Source organism: Suncus etruscus, chromosome 1, assembly GCF_024139225.1.
Source record: "Suncus etruscus isolate mSunEtr1 chromosome 1, mSunEtr1.pri.cur, whole genome shotgun sequence".
NCBI classification, from domain to species: domain Eukaryota; kingdom Metazoa; phylum Chordata; class Mammalia; order Eulipotyphla; family Soricidae; genus Suncus; species Suncus etruscus.
In genome coordinates this window covers 138610675-138624271 of record NC_064848.1, presented here as the reverse complement: position 1 = coordinate 138624271, position 13597 = coordinate 138610675, and the positions used below count along the sequence as shown (strand labels likewise).

The following is a 13597-nucleotide window of genomic DNA, read 5'->3' as shown; positions in this document are numbered from 1 at the left end:
AAAAATAAAAGAATGATAGAGGATTAATAAAATCTAATAAAGGACTCAAATAAATTAGAAGATCTAATAAAGATCTTTAAAATGAGAATCTAATAAATTATTCAGGCTGGAGAGAAAATACAAAGGTTTAAAGCACTTGCCTAGCACTTCTGTGGCCTTGATTCTAGTTCAAGTTCCAGCACCCTCATATGATCCCCCAAATAGCACCCTCCTTTCCACAAAGAAAAAGTTTACTCATTTTTCTCTCCACTGCCATCCTAAAAACAATAATCTCAGTAAAATTAATTTATTTTTCCCTTAAGTTTAGTTGCAATTAACATGGCCAATTATTTGTATAAGCACATTAAGGACAAAGATGACATAAATTCTTTTCCTTAGCTTTGCAGAAACCTTTTTTTCCCTAAAAAAAAATCTTACTTTGGGCTCTTAATGGCCTCTCAGGACTCAGGAATGTGGCAAATCTCACAGAAACCACCTTGGACCTATAAATTTAGGGGTTATTTCCTTTTTTCTTGAGTTTCCCCTTAATGTCTGGGATTTTTTGGCCTGCCCAGGGGCTACTTTCATTGCCCCTCATAATAGACTGAACCTATAAGCAAGATTTATCAGGATGGGCTTTTTTTGGGGGGGGGGGCACACACGGTGTGCCAGGGGTTACTCCTGGCTCTATGCACAGGATCGTTCTTGGCTTAGGGGATTATACGGGATGCTGGGGATTTAACCCAGATAGGCCACATGCAAGGCAAATGTTCTATAATGAAACCAAGTTGCCAAAGTCTATAAAAGATGTAATTTACCAGGTTACTTTAGTTTTTTTCCTTTTTCTTTTTCTTTTGTCTTTGGGCCACACCTGGCAGCACTCAGGGGTTACTCCTGGCTTTGGGACTCAGAAATCGCTCTGGCAGGCTCAGGGGACCATAAGGGATGCTGGGTATCGACCTGAGTCCATTCCGGGGTCGGCTGTGTACAAGACAAACGCCCTATCACTGTGCTATCTCTCCAGCCCCCTACCAGATTACTTTAGATAGCAGTTCGAAAGGAAAAAATTTCTTCCATTGTGCTGGTCTATTCAAAATTTCTAGAACTGTGTTATTCAGCCATCTCAGTGAATGGACAGCTGTCAGTTTATTATTGCCTTTTTGTTGAGAAGCCACCTGGCTGGCTTGTCACACTGTAGGAGCACAGGAATATATCATTCAAATCCCTTCTAGGTACTTTAGAACTGGACACAGGAGCATGCATCAAACAAAATGATAAGAAATAAAGGAACATAACTGCTTACAGATGAGAGGTCCAGCAAAGCTAACTCCTTTTTTTTTTTTTTTTTTTTTTTTTTTTACATAATGTGTTAAAACATGCCAAACTAGGGCCAGAGTGATAGCACAGAGGTAGGGTGTTTGCCTTGACTTGGTAATCAGGGACAGATGGTGGTTCGAATCCCGGCATCCCATATGGTCACCTGAGCCTGTCAGGAGCAATTTTGAGTACCGAGCCAAGAGTACCCTGAGCGCCGCTGGGTGTGGCCCCAAAACAAAACAAAACAAAAAAAGCCAAATAAAATATATTAATCAGTCTTACAATAGTCTTCCGATATTTTTGCAAAACATGATTTTTTCCCTTTTTTTTTTTTCTTTTTGTATTTGGGCCACACCCAGCAGCGCGCAGGGGTTACTCCTGGCTCTACGCTCAGAAATCGCTCCTGGCAGGCTTGGAGGACCATATGGGATGCCGTATTCGAACCACCGTTCTTCTGCATGCAAGGCAAATACCCTACCCCATGCTATCTCTCTGGTCGCCCCCCTTTCTTTCTTTCTTTTCTTTCTTTTTTTTTTTTGTGTGGTTTTTGGGCCACACCCGGCGGTGCTCAGGGGTTACTCCTGGCTGTCTGCTCAGAAATTGCTTCTGGCAGGCACGGGGACCATATGGGACGCTGGGATTCGAACCGATGACCTTCTGCATGAAAGGCAAATGCCTTACCTCCATGCTATCTCTCCGCCCCCCCCTTTTTTTACTTTCTTTTTAATGCTTTTTTTTTTTTTTTTTTTGGTTTTTGGGTCACACCCGGCGTTGCTCAGGGGCTACACCTGGCTGTCTGATCAGAAATAGCTCCTGGCAGGCACGGGGGACCATATGGGACACCGGGATTCGAACCAATCACCTTAGGTTCTGGATCGGCTGCTTGCAAGGCAAACACCACTGTGCTATCTCTCCGGGCCCTTAACTGCTCTTTTAATACATCATTTGCTGCAAGCACTCTCTAAATAACAAGAAAAAACTCTCCTTCAGTTCTTACTTCATATTCCTTAATGACAAAGAGGAAGAGCAAGTGAATAAGTATTGTTTTCAGGAGTTTGATAAGTATTTGTGGGTTGAATGGTGGTTACTCAAGACACCTGCCCATGTTCTTCCTCAGGAGCTGTGACTATTGTTATCTCTTATAGCAAAAGATATTGTAAATGAAGGACCTTGAAAGGAGTTTACTGTGTATTATCCTGATGAATCTTAGATTAATCAGCTTATCTTTTATAATAAAGATGGGGGAACTTTAAGAGAAAAAAAGTTATGTGATTATGGAAGAAGAAATTAGAGTGATGTGCCCCAAAGCAAGAAATGCCAATCAGGATGGAAGAAGCCAGGATTGGATTTGGCCTCAGGAAGGAAAATCTTTTGGACTTCTGGTAGTGAGAATACAGTTTTCTTGTTTTAGTCATTCAATTTCTAGCAAATTGTGATAGCAACCCTAGGATATGAATTCAGCAGAAAATCAAGTGCAGCAAAAAACTAATACTAGCCGGGCACCAGCTACTCAGGAGGCTGAGGCCGGAGGATTGCTTGAGTACAGGAGGAGTTCTGGGCTGCAGTGCGCTATGCAGATCGGGTGTCTGCACTAAGTTTGGCATCAATAAGGTGACCCCCCCCCCGGGAGCGGGGGACCACCAGATTGCCTAAGGAGGGGCGAAAGGGCCCAGGTCGGAAACGGAGCAGGTCAAAGCTCGTGCTGATTGGTAGTGGGATTGCGCCTGTGACTAGCCACTGCACTCCAGCTTGGGCAACATAGCGAGACACTGTCTCTAAAAAACAAAACAAAACAAAAAAAAACCCAATAAAACTAATACTAGACTTATTCAAGTTTATTGACCTGAAGTACTGAATTCCATTGTAGATATTCAGATCTTTACCCTTTGATTATTTGAGACACCCACTGGTACATCGGGACTACTCCTAACTTAGTATGTGGGGCTCTTTTGGCGGGGACGACGACCATGCAGTGCTGGAATTGAACCTGGGCCTTCTGCATATACAACTCACTGAGGTAGTTCTCCAGCCCCAAATCAGGAATTCTGATAGAATATCAGAGACTACTAAAATTTTACTAATAGAAAGTAAAATAACTTATTCCTGACATCACTGAAAAAAAACTGTTTTTAAAAATTCACCAATTGGGGTCCGGAGAGATAGCATAGCGGCATTTGCCTTGCAAGCAGCCGATCCAGGACCAAAGGTGGTTGGTTCGAATCCTGGTGTTCCATATGGTCCTCCGTGCCTGCCAGGAGCTATTTCTGAGCAGACAGCCAGGAGTAACCCCTGAGCACCACTGGGTGTGGCCCAAAAACCAAAAAAAAAATTTCACCAATTAGGGGCCAGAGAGATAGCATGGAGGTAAGGACTTTGCTTCCATGCAGAAGGACGGTGGTTTGAATCCCCATGTCCCATATGGTCCCCTGAGCCTGCTGGGGGCGATTTCTGAGTGTAGAGCCAGGAGTAACCACTGAGCACTGCTGGGTGTGACCCAAAAACCAAAAAATAAAATAAAAATGCACCAATTAGCAAAATAAATAAATAAATAAAAGGCTGGAGAGATAATGCAGCAGTAGGGCATTGTTTGCCTTGCACATGGCTGATCCAGGATGAATCTTGGTTTGATCCCTGGTGTCCCATATGGTCCCCCAAGTCAGGAGCGATTTCTAAGCACATGGCCAGGAGTAACCCCTGAGCGTCACCGGTATAGCCCAAAAAGAAAAAAATATCACCAATTAGGACTTACAGGACTTATATAGGTCAACATATTCCAAGGTACTGGCATTTATTATGTTTTACTTATATAAACAGCTTTGATCTTTCCCATTGTTCTACCCTATCTTGGTATTTTACCTTTCCCTTATATTGTTCAACTGCTATCATATAAATAGCTCAGTGCTGAGTGATGAGATGATAAGGGAAGTAAATTATTGTCTTTACTGTTACTATATTCTTTTTTGGGTTGAGGGAAAATAAGAAAAAGAGACCCAGAGGCAAAGATTACAATGAATGTGTGTATAAATAATGAAATGCCTACTTTTTTTGTTTTTGTTTTTTGGGTCACACTGGGCAGCGTTCAGGGGTTACTCCTGGCTCTGTGCTCCAAAGTTGCTCCTGGCAACATATGGCTCGGGGGACCATATGGGATGCCGAAATTTGAACCCACATCCATCCCTAGTCGGCTGTATTCAAGGCAAACACCCTGCCACTGTGGTATCGCTCCAGCCCTGAAATCCTACTTTAGCCATATTCACTCAAAAATGTATTTTGATGATCTTCACATTGAATAGAAAATTAATTTGCATTAAATACATAAAATAGTATTAACTCCTAATATTTGTTTATAATTAAGTTTTATAATATTTTGTGAAAAGTTCTTGAATTACAGAAAAAATTCTCCTAACACATTCTAGAAAGGTACGACCTAGATCAGTTGTATAGATAGAACAGATGTTAATGTTAGAAGTACCCAGTGCTTCTTAGATAATGAAAGAATTTCTTGGGCCCGGAGAGATAGCACAGCGGCGTTTGCCTTGCAAGCAGCCGATCCAGGACCAAAGGTGGTTGGTTTGAATCCCGGTGTCCCTTATGGTCCCCTGTGCCTGCCAGGAGCTATTTCTGAGCAGACAGCCAGGAGTAACCCCTGAGCACCGATGGGTGTGGCCTAAAAACAAAAACAAAAAACAAAACAAAACAAAAATTTTTAGCTTCGCAAATCACACTGAAGCACCTAACTTTACAGAAGGCCAAAGGAGTTGTAAAAATTCCACTTAACTCAACATGAATATAACTTAGTTGGTTACTTATTCCATCATTTCAATGCTACATACAAATCTGGTTGCTATATAAAACTGTATTATTTCCTTGCCCATGCTGCCTTACTAATTTTGTCTGCTTTATTATAAATAAAGCCATCTCAAGGACTAACAAAAAGGATTAAAACTCATCACAGTCACATGGGGGGGGGTGGAGAAACATAAAGCATCACAAACACTCACCTAGAGAATTGTCTTTAGAGCAATGGTTATTCTTAGATGAAGACATTGGGGAATAAACAATAAACAAAAAAGTTACAACTGAAATTATCAGCATAAAGCTCTGAAAAGGGAAGTTTCAAATGGTCCCAAGAAAGTTACTGAAATTCTCAAGAACTCCTACGAAAATCCAACTTCCAATCTCAAGAACTCACTGGAAAAATGTGTCTAGTTGCAATGACCACGTCTCACTGACCCAGTGTTGAGTTTGTCCATGCGAATTGCTTGGGGCAGTAGAATAGAAGCAATTTCATAAATAAAAGTCCTCTACTTTATAGATCATTCAAAAATGTCCAAACCAAGCAGGAGTTTTTCATGTACTTGCATGGCAAGGATAAGTCTTTTCTTTTTGCCCTTCAATTTAATAGTATGTTCTAGGTAGGAGTCAGTCTATCAGTACTGTAATATGATAAGGATCAGAACTCATCTAGCCAGTTAATTGTCCTGGGTGGAGCTGTAGTTTATTCCAACCCATGAGTAAGATTGGTCTGTCATAAATCACTGAGACTTTACAGTTGTTTTTTATTAGTTTACCCCCAAGTAAGGTTTTGTATAGTTATCCTCCTTGTAATCTTCTTTTCTATGTCTGTCTTCATAATTTGCTCATGTTAAAGAATTTAAACCCAGGGTCAGAATAATAATTAAGTAGGCAGGGCATTTCCCTTGCATGTGGCAAACCTGGGTTCAGTCCAGTTCAAAATCCCCAGCACTCCAAACATTCCCTTGAGCATCATCGAAAGTCACTCCTGAGCACAGAGCCAGGAGTAACCCAGAGCACCTCTGGATGTGGACAAAAAGAAAAAAAAAGAATAATCAAATTTCAAATTTATATCTCTAGTTCAAAAAGTTTTATTAAAGTGCTTCAGTAGATAACAGTGTTATCAACAATCAACAAGCTTCACTGAAATATTCATAAATAAAAGTCCCCTACTTTATAGATCAAATAATGTTCTTTTGTGTAGTAATAGTAATCATCACTGGAAGTCAGTTGATATAAATAAATAAATCTGTAACCACACACATGAATTCTCAAAGTTAAGAAAATCTTGTTAGGATATTCCATCCAGTTATGAGGGTTGTCAATAACTGAATGCAAGTCTCAACAAGTAAACGAGAAAATAACTTGAATCTCACTTTCCCTTGGTGCCTCAGTTTCTCCAACTGGACGGGAAATCAGTCTGTTTCAGGAAGTTGTACATAACACAGTGTAAAATGTTAAGCTCAGTAAATGTCCATGCCTCAGGAAGCATTCATGTGCCTATTTTAAAAGGGCACCTTATTTATTCTTAACACAAATGAACTACTAAATTTCTTAGAGAAATATATTGATGATTATACTTTTCTTGAAAATGATCTTTTCACTTAAAATCATATTTTATATAACTATAGATTTGTATAATTATATAGTTATAATCTATCATATAATTATAGACCAATTGGGCCTATAGAGGATAAATCCAGCAAGTTATTTTGACTGTAACAAAGACTGCTGTTCTACTCAGGTAAAACTTACAAATTGTTTTAAGGAAGTTTTAGTCATTGCATTTTTTTTTAAATCCACACTAGTGGTGGTTGAGGGTCCATGCAGTGCTGGGACTCGAATCTAGTGTTCCCACAAACTAAGCATGCATTTCAGCTTTTTGAGCCATTTACCTGGTCATTATTCTTAATTTTATTTATTTCGTTTTTGGGCCACTCCTTGTGGCACTCAGGAAGGAGTTATTCTTAGCTCTGTATTCAGAAATCTCTCCTGGCAGGCTCAGGAGACCATATGGGATGGCAGGGATTGAACTTGGGTGGGCCACATGCAAGGCAAACGCCCAACCCGCTGAACTATCACTCTAGCCCCTCCCTGGTCATTCTTCATGACATTTCTATAAAAGTACAAATCCAATACTGTTCTAAATTACAGAGGTGAAATTCAAGTTTAACATAGCTTTGATAGCATTCCTTTGGATAGTGTTACTAACACCGATGATTTCCAAATGAGGTTGTAGAAGATCAAGACTAGTGGAAATAAGTGCAGAAATAAGTCCATTCTTATTTGAGACCTGGTGATCCCATTAAAAAAGATTCAGTAGTGTCTATGTTGGTAGCTGGTGGAGGGATGTAATTAAAGTAAAAATGACATAGTTGTAGGAGCAGCAGTAAGAAACAAAATAATGGTGAGTCAAAAACTTTTCTAAAAATCTTGTTTTTGATGGTAATGCTGTAAAAATTCTTTTAAAAAGGTTGGTACTCCAACCCTTCTATTTTCATAAAAATGCGCAATACTTTTAGGTAGAAATAGTATTGCTAAGTCTCCACATGAAAGCCTTAGTAGTGAAAAGGAAAAAAGATCATTAATCAACATAGAAGAAAAATGGCAAGCCGTGATGCTCTAGCTGTTCTATTCAATTAAAAAATAAATCGATCATAAGCACAAATGGACATGCCATCTCAATAAATAAAGCCTCCTGCGGTTAACTTGTCACTTAAAAAAGGAATTGGATGAAAAGGATAATTTTCTGCAGTGTACTCAGTCATTTTAAGATTGAAATAGTCTCAGAAAAACAGGAACCATCCTTAGAGGAGGTCTAACTATTTCCTATTTGTTATGGCAGAGCTCTCCAGGCCCTACCAGAATACACAAGGAAATAATGATCATGGGGAACATATATCTCTGAGGGACTAAAGAAAAAACACTTTACACAATATTGCTTTCTATCACGTGCAGTATTTAGGTAACGGCAAATCACTGCCCTTCAAAGAGAAGGTGCAGGTGCTCTAAAATTGTAGAGCAAACAGTTTTTAGAAAGACGTTTAGAAATTAGAAATGTAATTTCAAAATTGGCTTGCCAAACCTCTATAAAATCTGAGATCCAGGGGCCGGAGAGATAGCATGGAGGTAAGGCATTTGCCTTTCATGCAGAAGGTCATTGGTTCAAATCCCGGAGTCCTATATGGTCCCCTGAGCCTGCCAGGAGCAATTTCTGAGCGTGGAGCCAGGAGTAACCCCTGAGCACTGCTGGGTGTGACCTCCCCGCCCCCTCCCCCCAAAAAATATCCGAGATCCAAAGAGAGCAAGAAGAATATATTCTCAGTTGTTTTTTTTTTTTTTTGGTATGATTTGCACCTCTTATTACCTATAATGAATATTCAGGGTCAAATGTCAAAATAAATTTGCTGTCACTTGTCAGCAAAGGCTAGCCGGGTTCTAGGAGAGATAAAAGCAAGGCATGGTTTCATCAAAGAGCTTATGATCGATGAAGCAGATTTCCAAGGGCATCTAAGCATCCAACAGCCCTAGTGCAAGATGACTGATTTGTTTTGACTCAAGAGTCGAACCCTGCAGTGTGTCCCCAGGTCCAATGCTCCTGAGAATGGGCTTGATTTATACTTCATGTCTTGGGTTGAACCAGTTCCCCCCCCTTGAAAAGCACTCCTCTAGCTGGAATCAAAAACCTTAGATCCATTTATAGGCGCCAATGCCCATCTATTAGAGATTGTGTTGTTGATAAGAGATCAATGATTCTGGAGCAGCTCCTCCCAGCAGATGGGTTGTGAAAACACCTCTCTCTCCAGCCAGAGCTCATAGGAATAGTGGAAATCTTCTGGCAGATCCAATTTTTGTCCCAGGACACTCTGCAAGCAGTTATCCACAGGTGAAAATTCAGAGTCTTGGGGTCGGTCATACCGGCGGCTATTAAAAGCTTCAATGTTCGCCCGCAGGGTACATTCTTCTGCTTGAAAATCCCAAGGCCTAGCATCAATATCTGTGTTAGGCAGAAAAGAAAAAGGAAACAATTCAGGGTCCTGAGCCTCTTACCACAGAACTTGATACCTGCTCAGCACTCCCATTTTGTCTACAAAGTAGACATGTGGCCACTCAGGCTTTTTTTTGTTGTTGTCTGTTTGTTTGTTTTTATGGCCACCCCTGCTGGTGTTCAGTGTTACTTCTGGCTCTGCACTCAGGAATCAATCCTGGCAGTTTCCGGGGACCATATGGGATGCTGAGATCAAATCTGGTTCAGGCGCTTGCAAGGCAAATGCCCACATCCACTATGCTATCACTCTGGCCCCCTACCCTGCCCTTTTTTTTTTTTTACTCAAGCTTTTAAAAGAAGCTGAGGGAGGCAGGCCACTTTTTATTGTATTTTCCTTTCACTTTCTTACTAGCTATATTTTCCAAAAGAGCAATTCAATTCCTCTTATTGAGCTTTCTTTCCCTAGAGTATGTGTGTTCCCCCATTTGAATGTAATCATTAGCTCTAGGACAGGGGAAGAAGAAGGAACAATAAGGAGAATCAGAGTGAATCAATTATGGAAGACTTTTCTAATTTCATGGGATCTCCCCAACACATAATAAATCAACATGTTAACCCTATATTAAGATTATGAGTTGACTTCTAGAGAAACTGCAAACAGAGCATTTGTTTTATTGATAATTTTTATAAATTTTATTTATATATATTTTAATTTATAAATTTATAAACTTTATTTATACATATTTATAAATTATAAATATTTAAATAAATTTTATATATAATTCTTCCAAAGAGGCTTGTTTGTAGGGCTACAGACACATCTTTCTATATCTCTGATTCCCCCCCCCCAACTCACTGGTTTCTTGTAGGGAAGTGTTTGGTTTGCTGATAGCTGTAATAATGAACATGACATTTGCAAAATAAAACATTTCATGTTGAAGCCAGGAAGATTAGGGTATATGCCACCTTGCAAGTCTGGAACCCCGGCCAGATCCCCAACACCACATAGCTTCTAGATCATCCCAGAGCATGCAATACCTCAGGCCTTGAAATGCTGGTGATTATTTGGGCAACCCTGGCAGAATTCAGGGTCTCTCAAGCTGCACCTTGAGACGCTTGGGTAACAATTCATGCTGTAAATCAAACCAGGGTCAGCTGCATGCAAGGCAACTGCCTTAACTCCTATCCTATCTCTCTGACCCCTCTCTGACTTTCTTGTTGCAGCACTTTTTTTTGTTTTTGTTTTTGGGTCACACCCGGCAGTGCTCAGGGGTTACTCCTGGCTCTATGCTCAGAAATCGCTCCTGGCAGGCACGGGGGACCATATGGGATGCCGGGATTTGAGCCACGGACCTTCTGCATGAAACGCAAACGCCTTACCTCCATGCTATCTCTCTGGCCCCAGCACTCTTTAATATTCAAGGAGGTTACAAATCCCAACACAGACAAAACAGAAGCCATTTTTCAAGTTCTCTTAAGTGAACCTGTGCAAATAATGGCATAAACCTTCTATAGCAAATGTCAATGCAATGAAAAAGATCTCCAAAATAACTTCCTCCCAACTCTGGTCAATTTGAAATCGTGGTAAATCAACTAGGTATGTCTTATAGTGTAAAATAATATGCAATTTTTTAGTTTTATATGTTTTGGGGTCATATCTGGCAATGCTCAGGGCTTACTCCTTGCTCTGCATGCAGGGATCATTTCTGGCAGGGCTCAAGGGGATGCTATGCAGTCCTGGGGATTGAACCCAGTTGACTGCATGCAAGGCAAGTGCTCTGACCTCTGTACTATTACTCCAGCCCCACTATGTAGTTTCTGACATTATCTTGAATGTAGTATATTAAAGAAAGTTTAAATTTAATTCTTCAAACTTTTAGACCTTACAGTTTACAATGGAGACAGTTCCTCAATTACTGTTATGAGGGAGAGGGAAAAAAGAAAGTTGTGTTAGATTCAAAATAAATAAAGAATATAACAACCAGATGCAATTTGTGGTCCTGGATTAAATTATGTCTTATTTTTTTTTTTTTTTTTTTTTTTTTTTTTGTGGGTCACACCCGGCAGTGCTCCGGGGTTACTCCTGGCTCCATGCTCAGAAATTGCTCCTGGCAGGCACGGGGGACCATATGGGACGCTGGGATTCGAACCGATGACCTCTTGCATGAAAGGCAAACGCCTTACCTCCATGCTATCTCTCCAGCCCCTAAATTATGTCTTATTATAAAAAAGTTTTAAAGACTGTTTTGGGCAACTGGAGAATTCTGAATATGGATTAGATTATTAGAAAAATGAAAACATGCTGACACAGAGAGGTGGAAAATGTTATCCAAAAAGAGATTATAGCATGTAGGATTTATTTGCATTTAAATAAAACCTCTGGGCCCGGAGAGATAGCATGGAGGTAAGGTGTTTGCCTTTCATGCAGGAGGTCATCAGTTCGAATCCCGGTGTCCCATATGGTCCCCCGTGCCTGCCAGGAGCAATTTCTGAGCATGGAGCCAGGAATAACCCCTGAGCGCTGCCGGGTGTGACCCAAAAACCACAAAATAAATAAATAAATAAATAAATAAATAAATAAAACCTCTATATATGTAGCAAGAAAGATCTGGAAGAATAGGGGATGGAGAGATACTTCAATGGGCTAGAGTGCATGCTCTGATTGTAGGAAGCCCAGAGTTTGATACCTGACATCAAATAGTATCCTCTGAACACTGCTATATGAGACCCCTAAGCACTGAGCTAGGAACAGTCTCTAAGCACTCTTGGATGTGGCCCCAAACAAGCAAAAATATCTGAAAGAATATAGTTATCAGTTGCTATCTTCAAGTGGTATAAACATCTAAATATTATTTTTAATAGCTCTGTAGCAAAAAAAGGATGTTTCAAAAGGATATTTCATTTTTTTTTGTTTTGTGACCACACCAGGTGGTGCTCAGAGAGATTACTCCTGGCTCTATGTTCAGAAATTGCTCCTGGCAGGCTTGGGGGACCATATGGGATGCTCGAGATTGGACCCGGGTCTGTCCTGGGTTGACTGCGTGCAAGGCAAACACCCTACTGCTGTGCTAACACTCCAGCCCCAGATATTTCAGTTTTTAAAAGGAGGCCAGATGGGCTCGGAGAGATAGCACAGCGGTGTTTGCCTTGCAGACAGCAGATCCAGGACCTAAGGTGGTTGGTTCGAATCCCGGTGTCCCATATGGTCCCCCGTGCCTGCCAGGAGCTATTTCTGAGCAGACAGCCAGGAGTAACCCCTGAGCACCGCTGGGTGTGGCCCAAAAACCAAAAAAAAAAAAAAAAAAAAGGAGGCCAGAGCAGTAACACAGAGGGTAGAGAGTTTGCCTTGCACATGGTCAACCAGGTTCAATCCCCGGCATCGCATATGGTCCCCCAAGCACTTCCAGGAATGACCCCTGAGCACGGAGCAGGAATAATTCCTAAGCACCATTAGGTGTGGCTGGAAAAAAAAAAAAGTCTTGCTTTACAAGCTTGTATTCTCCCTTTAACATGGATCTCTTTACTTTTTCCCCTCTGAAGAAGGCCATGTTCTTTCTTTCTATTCTCTAATGTCTTTGTAAGTAAATTTAATTTAATAAAAATCTACCTTGCTGGGGCTGGAGAGATAGTTCAGTGGGTAGGGCACAGCAGGTAGGACACTTACCTTATACACAGCTGCCCTGGTTTGATTCCCAGCATCCCATATGGGTCCATGAGCCTGCCAGGAGTGGTGCCAAAGTACAAATCCAGGAGCAACCTCTGAGTACAAAGAGTGTGGTCCAACCCCCATCACCCACCCCAAAAAACCAAACCTACACACCCAGTGGTGCTAAGGGGTTACTCCTGGCTCTGCTCTCAGAAATCATTCTTGGTAGGCACAGGAAACCATATGGGATGCTGGAAATTGAATCTGGGTTTGTCCTGGGTTGGCTGCATGGAAGGCAAATGTCTTACCACTGTGCTATCTTTCCAGCCCCTCAAAATAATAAAAACTTATTTATTTATTTTGGATTTTGGGTCACACTGGAAGTGCTCAGGGGTTACTCCTAGCTCTATGCTCAGAAACCACTCCTGGCAGGCTTGGAGGACCATATGGGATGCTGGGACTCGAACCACCGTCTTTCTGCATGCAAGGCAAACGCCCTGCCTCCACGCTATCTCTCTGGCCCCCAAAATATGTTTTTGTTTGTTTTTGGGTCACACCTGGCAGTGCTCAGGGTTATCCTGGCTTTATGCTCAGAAATTGCTCCTGGCAGGCTCAGGGGACCATATGGGATGCCAGGATTCAAACAATCGACCTTCTGCATGCAAGGCAAACACCTTACCTCCATGCTAACTCTTTGCCCCCCCCCCAATTTTTTTTTTTATTTTTTGCTCAGGGGTTACTCTCTGGCTGTCTGCTCAGAAATAGCTCCTGGCAGGCACGGGGAACCATATGGGACACCGGGATTTGAACCAACCACCTTTGGTCCTGGATCGGCTGTTTGCAAGGCAAACACTGCTGTGCTATCTCTCCGG

The 13597-nt window shown here is 41.3% G+C and overlaps 1 protein-coding gene across 1 annotated transcript in view; it reads right to left on the bottom strand.

The window, feature by feature from the left end:
* Window positions 1–8609: 8609 nt before the first annotated feature.
* The window catches only part of STRIP2 (striatin interacting protein 2), a 63309-nt gene continuing 58321 nt past the window's right edge, over window positions 8610–13597 (bottom strand). Inside the window, exon 21 of the mRNA XM_049774322.1 lies at window positions 8610–9088. Coding sequence (XP_049630279.1) covers window positions 8838–9088 — 251 coding nt within the window. The 3' untranslated portion in view covers window positions 8610–8837. The remainder of the gene's footprint in view (window positions 9089–13597) is intronic.